Source organism: Chrysemys picta, chromosome 1 (genome assembly GCF_011386835.1).
Source record: "Chrysemys picta bellii isolate R12L10 chromosome 1, ASM1138683v2, whole genome shotgun sequence".
Taxonomy (NCBI): domain Eukaryota; kingdom Metazoa; phylum Chordata; order Testudines; family Emydidae; genus Chrysemys; species Chrysemys picta.
Genome location: NC_088791.1, coordinates 357,539,727 through 357,562,624, shown reverse-complemented (window position 1 = coordinate 357,562,624; position 22,898 = coordinate 357,539,727). Strand labels below are relative to the sequence as shown.

The following is a 22,898-nucleotide window of genomic DNA, read 5'->3' as shown; positions in this document are numbered from 1 at the left end:
ATCTAGTCCCACCCCCTGCTCAAAGCAGGACCATTCCCCAACTAAATCATCCCAGCCAGGGCTTTGTCAAGCCGGGCCTTAAAAACCTCTAAGGAAGGAGATTCCACCACCTCCCTAGGTAACCCATTCCAGTGTTTCACCACCCTCCTAGTGAAAACGTTTTTCCTAATATCCAACCTAAGCCTCCCCCACGGCAACTTGAGACCATTACTCCTTGTCCTTGTTCTGTCAGCTCTGGGGAATTAGCTCCTCTGAAGCACTAAGTATCTATAGAGATTACTGTGTAGAACCTGTCTAGAAAACCCCCTTTTTATCTGCTACATGCTTTATAGAGACTGGGTGACCAAAACTGAGCGCGTGTGCAGAGCAGGTTATTCTCTTTGCCATTCCTTAGGCATCTGAACATTGTCTGTGTTTTGGCCATTTCTGCGACTGAGCAGCTGTTTGTCAATGACACCGAGAGATTTTCCCTGTGGTGTGTTCTAATTGGGATGTTTTCCCTGGTATACGTTTTGGACAGGGCCGGCTCCAGGGTTTTGGCCGCCCCAAGCAGCCAAACGAAGAAACAAACAAACAAAAAAAGCCGCGATCGTGATCTGCAGCGGCAATTCGGTGGGAGGTCCTTTGCTCCGAGCAGGAGTGAGGGACCGTCCGCGGAATTGCAGCCGAACAGCTGGACGTGCCGCCCCTCTCCAAAGTGGCCGCCCAAAGCAGCTGTTTGTTAAGCTGGTGCCTGGAGCCAGCCTGGTTTTGGCAAAGGTTTGGTGTGTTTTGCACTCTCACATTTTGAGGAACCGGGTATATGGAAAACAGCCCACTACAGTGGCTATCTAGCCTGGTTCGTGTTTCCTGCTTGTGCCTATTAAGGTTTCCCACACCATGATGTGTAGGAATGGGCATTATCATGGGTCAGTTCTTCATAATTCATTTCTCAGAATAATGAAAATATCATTTTTCAGTGTGTGAGGAGCGACCAATCTGCTTCACCAATGAGAAAAGCCCCAGTAGTGCACGTAATGTCTCATATTCACATTGTCTCTCCATCCAGGAATTACCTTAGTGCTTGGGCACACACAGGAAGTCAGGAGAACCTACGATACATGCAGAAGACACCGTTCTGCCTCCGAGTTGGACACCTTCTCCCCTCCTGCATGTCAGATTCCAACACAACCGACTTCACCAACCCCTCCACCTTCATCCTGCTGGGCATTCCTGGCCTAGAGGCAGCCCATGTCTGGATCTCCATCCCCTTCTGCACCATTTATGCCATAGCTGTCATGGGGAACTTCACCATCCTATTCATTGTCAAGATGGAGCCGAGCCTCCATGAGTCTATGTACTATTTCCTCTGCATGCTGGCAGTCACCGATCTTTTATTGTCTACGTCCACCATTCCCAGAACACTGAGCATCTTCTGGTTCAATTCCAGGGAGATTAGTTTCAGTGCCTGCCTCACCCAGATGTACTTCATTCAGTGCTTCTCAGTGATGGCATCTGGGATCCTTGTGGCCATGGCTTTTGATCGCTACGTGGCCATCTGCGATCCCCTGAGACATTCCACCATCCTGACAAACCCTGTGGTGGCCAAGATTGGCCTGGCTTTGCTGTTGCGCAGCAGCATGCTCGTAATGCCCAATCCCATCCTGGCGAGTCAGAGGCCATATTGCAGAACCAACATCATCCCCCACACGTACTGCGAGGGCATAGCTGTGGTGAAGCTGGCCTGTGCTGACATCCGCGTCAATAGTTACTACGGCCTCTTTCTGGCATTCTTGGTGACTGGTGTGGATGTGTTTTCTATCACCATGTCCTATATCCAGATCCTCAGGGCCATCTTCAGCCTCCCCACAAAGGACGCCCGGCTCAAGGCTTTTAGGACCTGTGGCTCCCACCTCTTTGTCTTCTTAACCTTTTGGATCCCATCTTTGTTCTCCATGCTCACGCACCGGTTTGGGCAGAATGTCCCCCTGCACTTCCACGTTCTCATTGCTAACATGTACCTCTTGGTGCCCCCCATGCTGAACCCCATCATCTACGGGGTGTGGACCAAACAAATCAGAAACATACTGTTCCAGTTCTTCACACATAAAGGGACCTAAAGTTCTCTCCTTATGCTCTGGCTCTCAGACCAAGCTCCGTGCAGAGGTGGCTGGTGCATGGTGCTGCACCCTCTTCCCTGAATCACTGACTGGACAGTCAAAGAGATATAAACCTTTTCCTGATCTTAGTGTGCAGTGTCAGCGTTAGAACCTGGGGAATTGGTCTATGTAGAACTCATTGGGTTGCCACCTTTCTTATTTCTGGTAATGGACCCCCAAATCCCCATGCTGTACCCCCACCTCTTCTGCCAAGGCTCTGTCCCTGTTCCTCCTCTTTCCATCATATTCCATTGCTCCTCTACTCCCTACCCCTGTCACACAGTGGATCATTTTCACCTCCCTTACCCACCCCCAGCTGCAAGGGAGTTGTTTCAGGTTTTGGTTGGGGTGACGACCGTAACTGTTATTCCTGGGGCTACTTAGGGTCTTGAAAACTCTAGGTTTTTTTGGCAGATAATTTAGCAAAATTTGTGGCAGGAGCAGTGTATCTAATTCTAATATAAAAGAGAGAAAATTAAATAAATACTAGACCCACTCCACTCTAATACTAACATGTTCTCACATCTCGTGGCAAGTCACATAAGTTAGGTTAGGTTTAAAATTTATATATATATATATATATATATATATATATATATATATACTATTGTTTATTATCCTGTCTGCCACTCCTTCAATGCACCAGCCCCTTTTCATTAGCAGATTTCCCTTACAGAAAGGTAGATTTTAAGTGGTTATAAGTAATAAGTGAACAGATCAATGTAGATTCCTCAAGAAATAAAACAAAATCACAATCTGAGTTCTATGAACTAGACAGGATTTGAGTCAACCCATGTCTCACCCTATATGGTACAAACAGTTTCCCAATCCTCCATACACAGGCTGGGATTTCTCCTTTCCAGCCTGGGACCACCTCCCCAGTCAGAGTCTTTCATAATGTCTTCCCTGTGGATGGAAATTAATTTTTTACAAGCAAAAGCCCCCAGTACAGATAGTGGGAAAGTTCAGGCACAAGAGGGAGTCCAGTTTTACATGAGCTGGTCACACATCCTTTCATGCTTCAATGTGTCTTTGTAGGGACCGATATCCATATTCTGGCTAGAACGTCCACAGTTAAGTCCATCAGATGGGGATAAGTTTTTTCCATTATAGCCCATTCTGTTCATGGAGGGGCCACCAGCTTGAATAATCCGTTCACAATATGCTGTCTAGACTGGATGTAAACTATCTTGTGGGAACTACCACAAGAGCAAACACATTAGAAATACTGGTACATGGTCAATGTTCATAACTTTAGGTACAAAAATGATACATGCATAAAAATAGGGTCATGATATTCAGCAAAGCAAACATTTCCATTGATATATTACATGATATACAGAGGAGAAAAGCAAGCTGGGGTACATAGCAAAGGACGATGAACGAGTGTTTTCCCCGCTACCCATCACACACGCTGAAATTGTCGCTCTCTCACTTTCCCTGTTCAGCAAGTGTCACCTGCACTTATAAATTACTGGGCAAGCACAAGCTAAAGGGGAGGACACATGACCTCTCCACATGACTCTTCCTTGCCTCACCCCCAGCCTCGGGCCCCCCCATCTTCTTCTGCCATTTAAAGTTGCCAGGTACCCGGTTTTCAACAGGAAAAGGGGATCTGGCAGTGTCTAGGTACTGCAGGGTGGAGGGAAACCTGGGGTCATTAACCCATGGCAGCCTGTGCTGCCTCCTACCTGCAGGCCGGCTCCTTCTCAGGCTGTAGGAGCTCCCATCCCAGCCCCAGGCAGAGGGAGCCCAGCTGGACATGGGCATCATGAAGGGAGGTACTGAGAAGGACAACAGAAATTTTGAGGGTTATGGAACAGCTTCCACATGAGGAGAGATTAATAAGATTGGGACTTTTCAGCTTGGAAAAGAAACGACTAAGGGGGGATATGAGAGAGGTCTATAAAATCATAACTGGTGTGGAAAATTTGAGTAAGGAAGTGTTATTCACTACTTCTTATAAGACAAAAACTAGGGGTCACCCACTAAGTTCTTCTAAGCTGTGTGACTTTGCAGCAGGCTACCAAAGGCCGTGCAGGATGGGGAAAGCACCCCTCCCCCAGCCCAGCACCTCTCCCTGGCCCCAAGCTGCTGCACCGAGAGAGAGCTGGGGTGCGTCTTCTCTCTCTGCCACAGCCCAGGTGTAGCCTATAGGGCTCACCTGCTTGCTTGCTTATATATCATAGATTCATAGATTCTAGGACTGGAAGGGACCTCGAGAGGTCATCGAGTCCAGTCCCCCGCCCGCATGGCAGGACCAAATACTGTCTAGACCATCCCTGATAGACATTTATCTAACCTACTCTTAAATATCTCCAGAGATGGAGATTCCACAACCTCCCTAGGCAATTTATTCCAGTGTTTAACCACCCTGACAGTTAGGAACTTTTTCCTAATGTCCAACCTAAACCTCCCTTGCTGCAGTTTAAGCCCATTGCTTCTTGTTCTATCCTTAGAGACTAAGGTGAACAAGTTTTCTCCCTCCTCCTTATGACACCCTTTTAGATACCTGAAAACTGCTATCATGTCCTCTCTCAGTCTTCTCTTTTCCAAACTAAACAAACCCAATTCTTTCAGCCTTCCTTCATAGGTCATGTTCTCAAGACCTTTAATCATTCTTGTTGCTCTTCTCTGGACCCTCTCCAATTTCTCCACATCTTTCTTGAAATGCGGTGACCAGAACTGGACACAATACTCCAGTTGAGGCCTAACCAGCGCAGAGTAGAGCGGAAGAATGACTTCTCATGTCTTGCTCACAACACACCTGTTAATACATCCCAGAATCATGTTTGCTTTTTTTGCAACAGCATCACACTGTTGACTCATATTTAGCTTGTGGTCCACTATAACCCCTAGATCCCTTTCTGCCGTACTCCTTCCTAGACAGTCTCTTCCCATTCTGTATGTGTGAAACTGATTGTTCCTTCCTAAGTGGAGCACTTTGCATTTGTCTTTGTTAAACTTCATCCTGTTTACCTCAGACCATTTCTCCAATTTGTCCAGATCATTTTGAATTATGACCCTGTCCTCCAAAGCAGTTGCAATCCCTCCCAGTCTGGTATCATCCGCAAACTTAATAAGCGTACTTTCTATGCCAATATCTAAGTCGTTAATGAAGATATTGAACTGAGCCGGTCCCAAAACAGACCCCTGTGGAACCCCACTCGTTACGCCTTTCCAGCAGGATTGGGAACCATTAATAACAACTCTCTGAGTATGGTTATCCAGCCAGTTCTGCAGCCACCTTATAGTAGCCCCATCTAAATTTTAATTTGCCTAGTTTATTGATAAGAATATCATGCGAGACCGTATCAAATGCCTTACTATCTTTTCTTATGGATTTTTTATTGCCTTATGGTTTTGATTCTTTGTTTTATTATAATAGGTTTATATTAAAGTAGTTTGGCTGTAAGGAAAGGGACCTGCAGGCCACATCCTCTATGTTGAGCTAAGGCAAAGTTAGATAGGGGGTGATGAGCTAAAGCAGAAGGTCAACATATGAGGTGTCAAAGCAGGTTGGCATAGGGGCTTTCCTAAGTTCATTCCCTTTTAAACGTAACAGGTCCACCACAACTTGGAAAAACCCGAAATAACTGGGTAGGACAGAAATAACAAATGCGACAACCACAAAAGGGCCATGATGTATTTGATATATATGATGTATATGATAAGAAGTTGAGATAATTGCTATACTAACCTACAGGAAAAGACACTCCAACATTGGTAAAGTGAGGAAATACAAATAAGGAAAAATCCCCTACTGTGTTATGTAAATGAGTAAATAATATTTTCTTATTCAATTTTCATGGTGTCAGCATAACATATTATAAAAGTGGCATCCCAGCCTCAGGGCAGTATGAGAAGGAGATGTAGTCCTTGGGAGGTGCAGGAATGATAGCCATCATCTTCCTCATCACCATCACCTTCCCCATCATCACCGGTGGCCAACACTTCAGGTGGTTCTACAAGGGATTTTGTGAGTCTATGGAAGTGCAGATGTACATTCTTTATCTATCTTGTTAAGTTGGGATGTTTGTAACTGTGAAAAGGTATTAATAAATTATATTAAATATAAAAAAGGTCCTATAGTTTGAGTGCTGTAACTGTGCACATCAGGGTTCCCGACTATATAATAATTTAAATAATATTGGGCCTGATTTTGGGACAGGAACCTATCAATCCTTAGAATGATAACTGGGGATTCTTAAGTAACACTGGTCTACAATTTTTGAGAAGTCGTCTGCTTTAGAGATAAAATGTGCTATTTATTATGTATTTTGATGTGCTGAATTCAATTATGGCAATTAAAACAACTGATTAGCTATTGTTTCTAAGATATTTAAGTTTTTACATTTTATGTCTATGTATATTGTGCAAATAGTAGAGTTTTAATCATAAATTGTAAACCTAGGTCTTTTCATGTGTTTATGGTTGCTTTACATGATAATATTTCACCTGTCCTGTTTATGTAACACTTTAAAAATCAGCAAAAGGGTTATATAAATAAAATGTATTATGAAACAAATGCAAAAAACTATTATGTACATAGTTTAGTCCTATTCAGTATCTACTCGGCACTTCTCGGTTTGTTTCTTGTATTCATTAAATGGAGCATCTCTTGTCACTGTCCAGCAATAGTCGGCAAGCATTGATGGGGTCCATTTGCCCTGATAACATTTCTCCATTCTTGCAATGTCCTGGTGAAATCGCTCGCCGTGCTCGTCGCTCACTGCTCCACAGTTCGGTGGAAAAAAATCTAGATGAGAGTGCAAAAAATGTATCTTTAGTGACATGTTGCAACCAAGGCTTTTGTATGCCTTGAGGAGGTTTTCCACCAACAACCTGTAGTTGTCTGCCTTGTTGTATCCGAGAAAATTTATTGCCACTAACTGGAAGGCTTTCCATGCCGTCTTTTCCTTGCCATGCAGTGCATGGTCAAATGCATCATCTCGAAGAAGTTCACGAATCTGAGGACCAACAAAGACACCTTCCTTTATCTTAGCTTCACTTAACCTTGGAAATTTTCCACAGAGGTATTTGAAGGCTGCTTGTGTTTTGTCAATGGCCTTGACAAAGTTCTTCATCAGACCCAGCTTGATGTGTAAGGGTGGTAACAAAATCTTCCTTGACTCAACAAGTGGTGGATGCTGAACACTTTTCCTCCCAGGCTCCAATGACTGTGGAAGTGGCCAATCTTTCTTGATGTAGTGGGAATCTCTTGCACGACTATCCCATTCGCAGAGAAAACAGCAGTACTTTGTGTATCCAGTCTGCAGACCAAGCAAGAGAGCAACAACCTTCAAATCGCCACAAAGCTGCCACTGAGGTTGGTCATAGTTTATGCACCTCAAAAGTTGTTTCATATTGTCATAGGTTTCCTTCATATGGACTGCATGACCAACTGGAATTGATGGCAAAACATTGCCATTATGCAGTAAAACAACTTTAAGACTCGTCTTCGATGAATCAATGAACAGTCTCCACTCATCTGGATCGTGAACGATGTTGAGGGCTGCCATCACACCATCGATGTTGTTGCAGGCTGCAAGATCACCTTCCATGAAGAAGAATGGGACAAGATTCTTTTGACAGTCACGGAACATGGAAACCCTAACATCACCTGCCAGGAGATTCCACTGCCGTAGTCTGGAGCCCAACAGCTCTGCCTTACTCTTGGGTAGTTCCAAATCCCTGACAAGGTCATTCAGTTCACCTTGTGTTATGAGGTGTGGTTCAGAGGAGGAGGATGGGAGAAAATGTGGGTCCTGTGACATTGATGGTTCAGGACCAGAAGTTTCATCCTCTTCCTCGTCTGACTCAAGTGAGAATGATTCTGATGCATCAGGAACCGGCAGTCCTTCTCCGTGGGGTACTGGGCTTATAGCTGATGGAATGTTTGGATAATGCACAGTCCACTTTTTCTTCTTTGACACACCTTTCCCAACTGGAGGCACCATGCAGAAGTAACAATTGCTGGGATGATCTGTGGGCTCTCTCCAAATCATTGGCACTGCAAAAGGCATAGATTTCCTTTTCCTGTTCAACCACTGGCAAAGATTTGTTGCACAAGTGTTGCAGCATATGTGTGGGGCCCACCTCTTGTCCTGATCTCCAATTTTGCAGCCAAAATAAAGGTGATAGGCTTTCTTAACCATAGTGGTTATACTGCGCTTTTGTGATGCAAAAGTCACTTCACCACAAACATAGCAGAAGTTATCTGCACTGTTCACACAAGTACGAGGCATCTCTGCTCACTTTGATTTTGCAAAAGGACACATTTCTGTTTAGCCAAACACTGACAAATAAGAGAGCACGACACTGTATGATTTCTAAAGCTGATATAGGGCAATTTGTTCAGCAGAGTGATGTAAGCTTCGTTATGATTGCATCATCCATGACTTCTAGGAATAACATGATGAAATTCATATCATGTATGACGCAATACCAGCTTCAGATTACATCATTCATTGTTTTGCCTAAAAAGCAAGTACTGTCCAAACCCAGTCGTAGATTTATTCATAGATCCAGTCAAAGATGTATTTTAGTCATTTCTGGTTTAAATTGAGATCCCTTCCCTTTATAACTCACTTATCCTTTGCCATTCCCAAGTCAAGGGTCGTATATACCGACCCAATAGCATATCTTGAAAATTAGAGCCAATCAACAATTTTAAGCATCATTTTGTTCTCAGTGACTCAGAATTAGTAACGTTTGACTACATTTATTTCAGAAGCATTTTGGCTGTAGAGCAGTGTAATCAATATAATTAATACACAATCTAAAGATTGGGCAACACGGGGAATCCTGCACCCTAAGCCTGTCAAGCCTAGCCCTATTCCAGAGCCTGCATCCCCCTGCACCCTAATCCTTTGCCCCATCCCTGAGCCCCTTTCTGCTCCCTGAACCCCTCATCCCTGGTCCCACCCCAGAGCCAGCACCCCCCAGCCAAAGTCCTTGTACCCCCACACCCCAACCCCCTGCCCCAGCACTGAGCCCCCTCCCACACTCCAAACCGCTAGGCCCCACCACTGCCACACATCACCTCCATATTGGTCCACATACCAAAATTAATTCCACACACGGACGTAAACAATTAGAGGGAACACTGGTCACCCAATGAAATTAATAAGCAGCTGATTTAAAACAAACATAAGAAAGTATTTCTTCACACACAAGTTGTGGAACTGTTTGCCAAGGGATGTTGTGAAGGACAAAACTATACCAGGGTATGATAGAGGTCTATAAAATCATAAATGGTGTGGAAAATTGAATAAGAAAATATTATTTACTCATTCACATAACACAAGAACTAGGGGTCACCAAATGAAATAAATAGGCAGCAGGTTTAAAAGAAAGAAAAGGAAGTATTACTTCACAGTCAACCTGTGGAACTCTTTGCCAGGGGATGTTGTGAAGGCCAAAGGTAAAACAGGGTTCCAGTAAGAACTAGATAAGTTCATGGAGGATAGGTCCATTAATGGCTATTACCCAGGATGGGCAGGGATGGTGGCCCTAGCCTGTGTTTGCCAGAAGATGGGAATGGGTGACAGGGGATGGATCACTTGATGATTACCTGTCTGTTCATTCCCTCTGGGGCACCTGGCATTGGCCATTGATGAAGACAGGATACTGGGCTAAATGGACCAATGTCCATTCTTAGGTTCTTATGTTTTTATATAGACTGCAGATGTATCTTCCCCATGCTGTAACCCACTAGACCCTACTCCTCTCCCAGAGCTGAGATGGAACCCAGCACTGGCTCTCTCTCTCTGCAGAGTTAGGCTTATATTTAAAAAAAATGTGTATTCTTACTTTGCTACTAACTAGTGTCCCTTAAGTGAATTGCCATAAGATGTAAGAAAATGTTACTACTAGAGCTGAATGGGTCTAATATTTATTTATTTATGTACTTATTATATTGGGGAATTAGATATAGTTTTCAAATGTCTAAGTAGCCCCTGGAATCACAGTTATCGTTGCCTCCTCCACACCAAAATCTGAAATTGCACCCCTTCAGCTGGGGAGGAAAGACATGGAGATGATCCAGCGAGTGACAGGGAGATGAGAGGAGAGGAGCAAGTGACAGAAGTGGGGCCTTAGGGGTAAGAGGTGGGGTAAGGGATTTGGTCTCGGGGGTCCAGTTACCAGCAATTAGAAAGGTGGCAACCCAGTGAGTAATACATCGACAGATTCCCCACTTTGTCATGCTTTCACAGAACAGATAGGTCAGAAAAGGATTTAATGTCCTTAAATGACTCCTGATTCAGAGAAGAGGGCCCAGCACCTGTCAGCAGCCAGCTCTCCACAGAACTCAATCTGAGAGCCAGAGCACCAGGAGAAAACTTTAGGTCCCTTTATGAGAAAAGAGCCGGAGCAGCCTGTCCCGGATCCGTTTGGTCCTCACTCCGTATATGATGGGGTTTAGCATGGGGGGAACCAGGAGGTACACGTTAGCAATGAAAATGTGGAAATGCAGGGGCACACTCTGCCCAAATCGGTATGTGAGAGAGGAGAAGATAGCTGAGATATAAAAGACTAAGATGGCACAGATGTGGGAGCCACAGGTCCCAAAAGTCTTGAGCCGGGCGTCCTTTGTGGGGAGGCTGAAGATGATCTTGAGGATCTGGATATAGGACACAGTAATAAAAAACACATCCAGACCGAGCACACAAAATACCACAAAGAGGCCGTAGTAACTGCTCACACGAATGTCAGCACAGGCCAGCTTCACCACAGCCATGTGCTCACAGTGCGTGTGGGGGATGATGTTGGTTCTGCAATATGGCCGCCGCCTCGCCAGGAAGGGATGGGGCATTACGAGCATGCCACTGCGTAGCACCACAGCCACGCCAATCTTGGCTACCACAAGGTTAGTCAGCATGGCGGAATGTCTCAGGGGATGGCAGATGGCCACGTAACGATCAAAAGCCATGGCCACGAAGATCCCAGACTCCATCACTGAGAAGCAGTGAATGAAGTACAGCTGGGTGAGGCAGGCACTGAAATCGATCTCCCTGGAATTGAACCAGAAGATGCTCAGCGTCTTGGGCAGGATGGACGTGCACAGGACCAGGTCAGTGACAGCCAGCATGCAGAGGAAATAGTACATGGGTCCATGGAGGCTTGGCTCCTTCTTCACAATGAAGAGGATGGTGAAGTTCCCCAAGATAGCTATGGTGTACATGGTGAAGTAGGGGATGGAGATCCAGAAATGGGCTGTCTCCAGGCCAGGAATGCCCAGCAGGATGAAGGTGGAGGGGTTGGTGAAGTCAGTGGTGTTGGAATCTGACATGGATTAGTGGAGAAGGTGTCCAACTCTGAGGCAGAACAGTGTCTCCTGCATATACCGTACTTTCCCCTGATTTCCTGTATGTGCGCAGGGTCTAGGGTGATGGTCACAGTACAAAGGCCTGGATGGAGAGACAATGTTAATATGAGACACTACATACACTACTGGAAGTGTTCTGATGGGTGAAGCAGATTGGTTGCTCTACACACACTGAAAAATGACATTTGAACAACTGACCCTGCTAATGCCAAATCCATATTTCATGGTGTTCCCTGTGTCAATAATTCCTACACGATAGGTACCAGGAGGAAACATATGTCTCATTGTTCCTGAGGCCTTGTCTACACTGCAAAATGTTTTTGCAGAAAGGCAGCTTTTGGCGAAGAAACAGTGGAGGTATAGACACTAGAAAGCCACTTTTGATGATGGAACTCCTCAGTTTCAGTGATGTAATAAAACCACCTTGACGAGAGGTATAAAGATTTTTACACAAAAGTTTTGACACTAAAGTGCCTAGATTGACACTTGGAGAGTTTAAAATCAGCTGTTGTGCATCCAGATAAATACCTTATGTCCTTGTGCCTTTAATGCCCAGTAATTTTGAAATTCCCCTTCCTGTTTGCTCAGTGTGGGGTGTTCATACCACATCTTCCCGGTGGTCATGGTGGCTCCACACAGCAAATGCTCTCCCGCTAAGACCACAGCAGAACTGCTGGATATGCTCAGTATATGGGGAGAGGAGGCTATGAAGTCCCAACTGTGCTGGAACCATAGGAATTTCAATACCAAGGGCGGTTTTCACAGAGCTTGTGGGAAAAGAGCTATGATCGGGACATGCTGCAGTGCAGAGCAAAGGTGAAGGAGACAAGCACCCCACAACTGCCATTTTTATAAGGAGTTGGACGTTATCTTTGGCAGCAACCCACCTCCATGTCCAAGAGTCCTGTGGGTACTTCGGCTGGGCTGGAGCTGGCGGAATCTGGACCTAACCCAAAGGAGGAATTCATCGAGGAAAAGGTGTGGGCAGAAGAAGATGTGGTTCCCAGGTCAGGGGCACCCAGGAGGTGTCACAATCAGGCGAGTCAGAAATGAAGAGGACACCCAGGGTAAGTGGTTTTGCTTTGTGAAGTGTGGAGCTGGGTGGGGGGCAGAGAAATGTACATGGCTGGCTGTGTTTCTGTGTACTGGGCATTTCCCCGTGCAGCTAGGGAGCACGGTCGAGATTTCACAGGATTCCTCCATAGAGATCTTCAGGAATTTTTCCTGCAGGTACTCAGCAATCCTCTGCCAGAGGTTCCTTGGCATAGCTGCTTTGTTCCTTCCCCCATTGAAGGACACTTTTCCATGCCATTCTGTAATGACTTGAGCAAGGACCAAAGCAGCACACAGGCGAGCAGCATGGGACCTGGGCAGAAGCTACAAGCATGTAGTAGATACACCCTTGCTTCCTTGCTTACCTTCAGAAGTGAGATACCTGCCACAATGACCCCTGCCTGTGGAAAAGGGTGGGAAACTATAGAGAATTGCCCCCTGAGAAATGCCCTGCAACCCCTCTCACATTGCTTTTATCCCAGGCACAATGTCCTCTGTCCCTGGGTACACTCACCATGCTTGTGGTGTTTGCTGGCATGTGTGCTTTTCAAAGGTCAGCAGGAAAATGATGGTGTATTACCAAGGGTGTATTTTAATGTAGCGTTTCAATGCTGTATGTGTACTTAACAATAATGCTTCTGTTTATTGTTACTTGTGCTTCACCAGGTAAGTCTTTGAAAGGAGGCACCCCCTCCACTCCAGCCGAGCATCTCCGCTGGATAAGAAAGTGCCCAAGATGGAGCAAGGAAGATATGTTCCGGGAGGTGCTGCAGTACTCTGATGCAGAGAAGATGAACCACAGGTCATGGAGGGAAAGCGACAAGCAGGAAAGAAGAGAAAATGAGGCATACACTAGGGATGCAACAGAGAGACTCATAAAAGTTTTGGAGCAGCAAACCAACATGCTGCAGTCCCTCATAACCCTCCAGACTGAGCAGTAGGTGCTACAGTATTCTGATACATACAAGACAGGAGGCAGGCAATGGAGGGAAAGTGACAAGCAGGAAAGAAGAAAATGAGGCATACACGCAATGGAGAGACTCATAAAAGTTTTAGAGTGGGAAACCGTCACGCTGAAGTCCGTCCTGACACTCCAGACTTAGCAGATGCATACCCACCCTCCCCTTCGGCAATTCAGAGCTCTTTCCCATGATCTCCCAAAATGCCACGCATACATTCCTTTCCAATACCTGGGACTTTGCATCAGTCCTCCCCTGGTACCACCCCCACCAAGAATGTGCATGTGTCTGTGTTTGTGTGCATGGTGTTGTGGGGTTTTTGGCTATAAAAGCAAAGATGGAATATCCATGCCATCTATTGCCACTCTGCAGTATGGAAAATCCATTTCTGCAAAGCCATTCACAATTTCACGCATTTTGTCAGGAGTCAGTGTCTTCCGCAGCGGTATGTGCTTAATGGCTCTGCACACTTGCATTAATACAGCCCCAATGGTTGGCTTCCCGAATCCAAACTCGTTTGCGATTGACTAGTATCTGCCTGGAATTGTCAGCTTCCACACTGCCATCGCTACGTGCTTCTCCACCAAGAAAGCAGCTCTCATTTGAACGTCCTTGCACTGCAGGGATGGGGCAAGCTCCAGGAAGGTGGCTTTCCTCATCAGAGAGTTCTACAGCCACTGCTTGTCATCCCAGACATACATAACGATGCGATCCCACCACTCAGTGCTAGTTTCCCTACCCCAAAAGCGACTTTCCACCGTATTCAGCTGTTTTGTGACTGCCAAAAGCAATCTAATGCTGCTGCTATCCACGTCGGACAGCCTGTCAGGCAACTGTGACTCCCACTCCCTTCACAACGTCAAGATTGAGTCCACTGCCGTTAGCGATGTGCTCCTGACAGCTGGCAGAGCAGTGGAAAGGAGTGCAGGCTCCGTGCCTGCAGATAGAGATGGCGGGCTGAGCAGAAAACAGGGGACATTAAGTGCTGCAAACTGGAGATGGAAAAACATGCAATGGTGGGATGGAAAGCAATGAATCATGGGAACTTGAGTCCGGAGCCATTATGCTCTGCGATCTGCTCCACCTTCCCACAACACCTATCGGCATAAGATGGAGAGCTGAATTGTGGGATAGCTACCCACAGTGCATTGTTCTCAATATCACTGCAACCACCGCAGAAGTGGATGCGCTATGCTAAAAGAGAAAGACAATGTGAACTTGCAACAACAATTTTCTTTAAAGGCTTTTTGGTCACCAACCAAACTGTCTGCACTGCTACAGACTAGGGACCGAATGGCTAGGTAGCAGTTCTGCAGAAAAGGACCTAGGGGTCACAGTGGACGAGAAGCTGGATATGAGTCAACAGTGTGCTCTTGTTGCCAAGAAGGCTAACGGCATTTTGGGCTGTATAAGTAGGGGCATTGCCAGCAGATCGAGGGACGTGATCGCTCCCCTTTATTCGACATTGGTGAGGCCTCATCTGGAATACTGTGTCCAGTTTTGGGCCCCACACTACAAGAAGGATGTGGAAAAATTGGAAAGAGTCCAGCGGAGGGCAACAAAAATGATTAGGGGTCTGGAGCACATGACTTATGAGGAGAGGCTGAGGGAACTGGGCTTGTTTAGTCTCCAGAAGAGAAGAATGAGGGGTGATTTGATAGCAGCCTTCAACTACCTGAAGGGGGGTTCCAAAGAGGATGGAGCTCGGCTGTTCTCAGTGGTGGCAGATGACAGAACAAGGAGCAATGGTCTCAAGTTGCAGTGGGGGAGGTCCAGGTTGGATATCAGGAAAAACTATTTCACTAGGAGAGTGGTGAAACACTGGAATGCGTTACCTAGGGAGGTGGTGGAGTCTCCTTCCTTGGAGGTTTTTAAGGCCCGGCTTGACAAAGCCCTGGCTGGGATGATTTAGTTGGGAATCGGTCCTGCTTTGAGCAGGGGGTTGGACTAGATGACCTCTTGAGGTCCCTTCCAACTCTGATATTCTATGATTCTATGAAACTTTTGGCAAAAAGAATCTACCAATGTAAACATAGCCTTAATGCAATGAAACCCAGGCTACAGAGTCCATGTTGTAGGGAGGTCTGCATTCACAAGGTTGCTCAAAACCTGAGAGTGGAAAAAAACCCAAGCTTTTCCAAGACATGTCAAGGGGGAAATATCCCAGCTAGAGCATAGCTCAGGGAAAAGACCCAGGCGTCATTGATAGCAGCTCTATGGAAACACCTGTTCATTCACAGGAGTGACCAATACAAAGACAATGTTTGGATGCCTAAGGAATGGGATGGAGAATAACCTGCTCTGGACATGTGCTCAGTTTTTGTCACCCAGAGTTTATAAAGGATAGTGCAGATAGAAAGGGGATTTCCAAGACAGGCTCTGAGAACGGGGGAGGCTACCATAGGCAGACAGACTGAAAAGTCTGGGACTGTTTAGTTTAGAGAAGAGATAAATAAGGCGGCATATGATAGAGGAGAACAAAATAAAATAATGGAACTGAGTATATTCAAATGACAAACAGAGAACAGTTCTCAACCAGTAATGTCTATCTACAGACACCCTTCAAAAGGGCTAATTCCCCAAAGCCGAGGCAAATTATCAGCAAAACTGTTTGGGAGGAAAAATTTAGATAGAAAAATGGGAATTAAAAGTGGGAGTTCTTCAAGAAGAGTACATTAGATAGATAAAAAGCCATGAATCCACAATTAAAAATGTGGACAACTCCTGCTAAAAACCCAGTTCAGTAGCAAAGTGAAGGCAGCAAGCAATATAAATTGGAAGTTATGAAAATTGATATGGGATGTTAAATACATCTTAAGAACTTAAGAACATAAGAATGGCCATACTGGGTGAGTCCATCTAGCCCAGTATCCCCTCTTCAGACAGTGGTCAATTCCAGGTGCCCCAGAGGGAATGAATAGAACAGGTAATCATCAAGTGATCCACACCCTGTCGCCCATTCCCAGCTTCGGGGGAAAATCGATGATTGGCCTGCCTATGGATAACAAAAAGGAGGTTATTAAGTATATTAAGAAGAAAAGAAATCCTAGAAAAAGGTTTCAGTCAACTCGTAGAGGGGGAAAGGAAACTTGATAATGTTGCAGAAAAAGCAGATGTGTTCAAGAAATATTTTTTGGTCTGCATTTGGAAAGAAGCAGTATGATGTATTGATATCACATGTGGAGATGAAACACTTTGCAGTCCATTAGCAGTCAAGGATGGTGTTAAATAGCATATATGGTAAAAATTAGAGTTCTGAACTAACGGATCGACTACACATCTAATTCAGAATCAGAAGTACATAATCAGGCATTATGTTGTGAGCAACATACATTATTAACAGGTATGTTGTGAGCAAGACATGAGAAGTCATTCTTCCGCTCTACTCTGCTCTGGTTAGGCCTCAGCTGGAGTATTGTGTCCAGTTCTGGGCACCGCATTTTAAAAAAGATGTGGAGAAATTGGAAAGGGTCCAGAGAAGAGCAACAAGAATGATTAAAGGTCTTGAGAACATGACCTATGAAGGAAGGCTGAAAGAATTGGGTTTGTTTAGTTTGGAAAAGAGAAGACTGAGAGGGGACATGATAGCAGTTTTCAGGTATCTAAAAGGGTGTCATAAGGAGGAGGGAGAAAACTTGTTCACCTTAGCCTCTAAGGATAGAACGAGAAGCAATGGGCTTAAACTGCAGCAAGGGAGGTTTAGGTTGGACATTAGGAAAAAGTTCCTAACTGTCAGGGTGGTTAAACACTGGAATAAATTGCCTAGGGAGGTTGTGGAATCTCCATCTCTGGAGCTATTTAAGAGTAGGTTAGATAAATGTCTATCAGGGATGGTCTAGACAGTATTTGGTCCTGCCATGCGGGCAGGGGACTGGACTCGATGACCTCTCGAGGTCCCTTCCAGTCCTAGAATCTATGAATCTATGAATTAGCAGAGCCAAAAAAAGAAAAGAAAGGCAAATACAGGTCAGTGCGGTGTTAAAAGTAAACTATTTAAAAAATGAAAGGAATGTTTTAAAAAAATATTTGACAAGGTTAGGAAATAATGGAAAAGCTGATATGGGATTAGTTTAAAAAATAGTCTAGGAATATAATTAATGCCAGTCAACACCATGGTTTATGGAAAACAGGCCCTGTCAAATAATGAGAGTGCATGTCTGGTTGATCAAGGGAACCGTGGAGATGCAATAGACTTCAGTTTCTCTGAGGCATTTCATTTATTAGAGGAAAACGTTGAGATAAAGAAAATGAACACTGCAATACAAGTGGAGCACATGTAAAATGGACTAAAAACTGGCTAACTGACAGATCTCAGAAACCCGTTGTCAGTGGGCCATTGTCAGTGAATGGGACTGTTTCTAGTTAAGTATCAGGGTGTAGCCGTGTTAGTCTGTATCTACAAAAACAACAAGGAGTCTGGTGGCACCTTAAAGACTAACAGATTTATTTGGGCATAAGCTTTCGCATCTGAAGAAGTGAGGTTTTTACCCACGAAGGCTTATGCCCAAATAAATCTGTTAGTCTTTAAGGTGCCACCAGACTCCTTGTTGTTTCTAGTTAGGTTCTGCAGAGATCAGTTCTAGGCTGGATGCTATTCAATATGTTCATCAATGAGCTGGGAACAAATAGAAAATCACTGCAGATAAAATTTGTGATGACCCAAAAGTTGGCAGAGTGGTTACAAAGAGGAATCCAGGGCAGCACACCGATTGATCTGGAGCATTTGGAGAGCTGGGCCCATGCAAACAAAATGTGTTAATACGGACAAATGCAAAGTGATCCTCTTGGAACTGGGAATGGAGGCTCAACCCACAACTAGGGCACTATTTTATGGAATGCAGGGACTTGGGAAAGGATTTAGGGGTCATTGTGGGCAACCAACTCAACGTGAGCTCCCAGTGCGGTGCTGTGGCCAAAAGAGCCAATGCGATCCTTGGATGCATAAACAGAGGAGTGATGAGTTGGAGCAGGGGAAGGATGTTGCCTCTGCACATGGCACTGGTGAAATCAACTGCCTCCAGTTATGAGGTCCACATTTCAAAAACAATCTTGAGAAATTGGGAAGGGTGCAAAAAAGAGCCACAAAATGATTGGAAGCTGGAGAAAATGCCTGACAGAGAGAGACTTAAAGAGCTTCATCTCTTTATCTCATCAAAAAGATGATCAAGCAGAGACTTTCCTGGGGAGAAAACCTTGGATAATAATGGACTCTGTTATGTGGCGAAGAAAGGCAGAGTTAGGCCCAATGGCTGGAAGCTGAAGCCAGACAAATTCCAGGTGGAAATAAGGGCCAAATGTTTACCTCTGATGGCGATTAACCATTGGAACAAACTATGAAGGGAAGTGGTGGATTCTCCAACTCCCCTTGTCTGCAGACCCAGACAGGATGTATTTCTGGAAGATTTGCTTGAGGGCTTGTCTACACTGAGAATTCTACAGCAGTGATGCCTTCAGTGCTTCAGTGTAGACACTACTTTCAACGGCAGGGGTTCTCCTGGCAGTGTAGGTAATCCACCTGCCCGAGATGTGGTAGCTAGGTCGATGAAAGAATTTTTCCATTGACCCCATGCTGTCTACACTGGGGTTAGATTGATATAGCTACATCTCTAAGGGGTGTGGATTTTTAGCTGTTGCAAAAAGAGAATATGCAGCTAGTCATGGGCACCTCAGCTGGAGACATAGCATGCAAGTCATTGTAGGTGATACTACCACTCCACTCTGTGATGGTTAGGCCTCAGTTGAAGTACTGTGTCCAGTTTGGGTCACCAATGTATAGGAAGGATGTAGAGAAACTGGAAAAGATCCAGAGTTGAGAGACAAAGGTGATCCAAGAGATGAAAAACAAGGCATACGAGGAAAGCCTGAAGGAACTAGGAATGTTAATTTGGAAAATAAGAGATTGGGGATTGGGTGGGGGACATTACAGCACTTTTCAAATACTTGAAAGGCTGCCATAAAAAAGATGGAGAAAAGTTGTTCTCTCTTGACACTGAGGGCGGGACAAGGGGCAAAGCAGATTTAGATGAAATCTCAGGAAAAACTTCCTAACTGTAAGACCAGGAGGACAATGGAACAGGTGCCTTGGGTGGTCATGGAAGCTCCTTCGATGGGGGTTTTCCAAAGGAGGCTGGGTAGCCATCTATCTTGGATGTTTTACACAGATCAAATCGAGCATCTCGGCAGGGAGTTAGATTAGATGACCTTTGCTGTCCCTTCTCACTCCTTGGCTCTATGATTCTATGATGAAAAATCCCAGTGGAGACCAGGTCTTAGTCAAATAGTAGTTATAAAGTCAATAGAGAAGTAACTGGGTGAAATGTAATTACCTTTGTTATACAGGAGATCATACTGGATGATCTAATGGTCTCTTGTGACTTTAAACCCTAAGAATCTATCAATAAAGAAAGTATAATATGGAGATATACCTATCTCATAGAACTGGAAGGGACCCTGAAGGGTCATCAAGTCCAGCCCCCTGCCTTCACTAGCAGAACCAAGTACTGATTTTGCCCCAGATCCCTAAGTGGCCCCCTCGAGGACTGAGCTCACAACCCTGGGTTTAGCAGGCCAATGATCCAGCATTTATATTTACTCTGTATCATAAACCATGAACAAGAGAACATTCAATTACATTGAAAGTCTGAACATATAATATTCAGAAAAGAAAATTGTTTACGTAATCCATATTTGGCTTATGGAACTCCATGGCACTGACATTATTGTAGCAAAGAGTTTAGCTGGATGTGAGTCACAACTGGATTGGCCATTGTAGGTGGTGCTGGTGGCACCAACTTTAGTTAAGGCTGTCTGACACCTTCTATTAGGAGACCTCATTTTCAGTTGCTTATAAGTTTGCCAAACTTTAACCCATTGGTGTCTGCTTCCTGCTGAATTGTTTTTTTGAAAGTTTCAGGCATAATAGTTCAGCTGACTTCTCAAGTGAAGCCAGGAGAGATGATGTCTTGCCCATGTTTAAAAATTCTTAGAATTGTTCCAGTGAGGAGCCCTAGATCCTCCATGCCTTACAGCAGAGAGAAGCCATGTAACAGTCCCTGAAATGCAAGAGCAGGAGGTGACATCTGGCTCCAGAGTTCTTACTCCAAGGGCAGTTTTCCCTCAGTGGGGCTTGAGGAAAGTACGAGCCACTGAATTTAGCCGTGTATTGTTCATCTACTAACACCTTTCATCCTGAACAATCCCCTGTGCCACTGAAATGCAGCCACCTTAGGGCTGGAGGGCATCAGCTGGGGAAGCACAGCAAAGAGGGACATTTTGGCCAGAGATACTGGAGCAAACTCATCCCCTTTGGCAAGGGCCCTGGGATGTTTACTGCCTGTGCAGGGCAGAAAGGACCCCAGACTTACTCTCTATCCCAGCATGCCCACGTTGCACTGGGTTTGTCAAGGAGGTGAGCCTCAGGAAGAGATGGGTACCTGTGAATCCTGAGAAGGAAGTGTCCTCCCTGGGAATCCCCGTCAGGTAGCCGTGTCCCACACCGCTCTCACCCCAGCATATGCAGCAGCATCCCACGCTGAGAGCCAACACAGGGGTGTGCACTGTTTATAATATAGCTCTGAGCAATCCCAGGGGGGTTCATTCAGCCTCTAGGGGAGAAGTAGCATCTGAATGTAAACAGGCTGGAGACCAGAGACACTCTAGCCAATGTCTCTATTTCCATGTCTGCACTTTTGTGCTATTTATTCAGCTTTATGAGTAAACAGTAATTAAGGGACCTTCCCAAAGGGAGATGAGAACTCTGGGGCTCTGTGCTGAGTCAGAGAGGAACTGGCTGCTCTGGGCATTTGTGTATATTTAAAAATTATATTTGATTAGGAAGAAAACTAGGGATAAGACCTGGGTCTCCACAGGGTCTGATACCCTGTAAATGCCCAAGATCAGTGGGTAGATAGTAGACAGACAGATATGGAGACAGATGACTATGGGGAGACACAAGAACTTTCTGCAGGCACACAAGGCTGTCACAAAGGGATCAGAGGTCAGTAATTCTAATCGGTAACTGTTATCATACTGGGCAGCACCTTTCACCGAAGGATCTTCAACACACCTAGCAAAGGAAAGTCACTATGAACATATTATAGAATCATAGAATCATAGAATATCAGGGTTGGAAGGGACCTCAGGAGGTATCTAGTCCAACTCCCTGCTCAAAGTAGGACCAATCCCAAATTAAATCATCCCAGCCAGGGCTTTGTCAAGCCTGACCTTAAAAACCTCTAAGGAAGGAGATTCCACCACCTCCCTAGGTAACCCATTCCAGTGCTTCACCACCCTCCTATACAGATAGATAAACTATCCTTATTATACAGATAGGTAAATTTAGGCACGGGGAGCGGTGACTTGGCCAAGGGCTCACAGATATTGAGTGGCAGGATGACAGACAGAACCCAGGAGTCCTTACTTCCTTGCTGTAATCACGGTCTCTCCGACACACCAAGAGGGAAATACACTCCAGCTCTGACAGGGGCTGTTCATTGGGTGGAATGCAGAGGAAAGGCTGGAAGAGGGAGCCTGAGCCTTCACCATCCTCTCAAGGTGAGTCTGAGGTTTTCAGAACTAGCTGGAGGTTGTGAGCTCCCCGCTCCTGTGAGGTGTGAACTCCGGGACTCCACTTCCGCTCCCACTCAGAAACCTGCCAACGCATCACAGTCACTGGGGTCACTTCGGGGGAACAGACTCAGTAAAACCAGCACCAACAGAATGTTTGTGTGGATAGAGGGCAGCTGTTGCAGCTGAGAGCCTAGTATCTGGCAACCCTAAATGGCACCTCAACATAGACACTAAAAAAATGGAGGGCACTTGGATTCCCACAGCTGAAATCTCTGTCTGCTCATCTGGCTCCCTGGGGGTATTTTTTCTGATGCAGAGCACCTGGGGTTTTAAGCACTGGAATGAGACTGAATGAATTCTCCTGTCCAAGCCCAACAGGGGCACCGTGTCCATCTGATCTTTCAATCTGGCTGCAGACAAAAGCTGTAGGCTTTTAGGCCTTACAATATGGCTACAGGCCTTATCATATGGCTACAGGAAAAGGGCCTGATCCTTACAGTACGACCAGGCCCCGAAGGTCCCCATGACTGGCCCCGTCATACCCCAGGTATGGCCAGGCCCTAGGGGGTCCCCAGGAGCTGCCACAGGTACGACGGGCCCCCAGGGGGCCATAAGAACATAAGAATGGCTGTACTGGGTCAGACCAAAGGTCCATCCAGCCCAGTATCCTGTCTACCGACAGTGGCCAATACCAGGTGCCCCAGAGGGAGTGAACCTAACAGGTAATGATCAAGTGATCTCTCTCCTGCCATCCATCTCCACCCTCTGACAGACAGAGGCTAGGGACACCATTCCTTACCCATCCTGGCTAACAGCCATTAATGGACTTAACCACCATGAATTTATCCA

The 22,898-nt window shown here is 45.5% G+C and overlaps 1 protein-coding gene and 1 pseudogene across 1 annotated transcript; one reads left to right on the top strand and one right to left on the bottom strand.

Moving 5' to 3' along the window:
- The first annotated feature begins 1,151 nt into the window (after positions 1–1,151).
- On the top strand, positions 1,152–2,099 carry LOC135972580 (olfactory receptor 52B2-like). The gene has a single exon (XM_065551105.1). The coding sequence runs from the start codon at positions 1,152–1,154 to the stop codon at positions 2,097–2,099; it is 948 nt and encodes a 315-aa protein (XP_065407177.1).
- An 8,386-nt stretch (positions 2,100–10,485) lies between these two features.
- On the bottom strand, positions 10,486–11,484 carry LOC135972578 (olfactory receptor 52E8-like; annotated as a pseudogene).
- Positions 11,485–22,898: the final 11,414 nt, after the last annotated feature.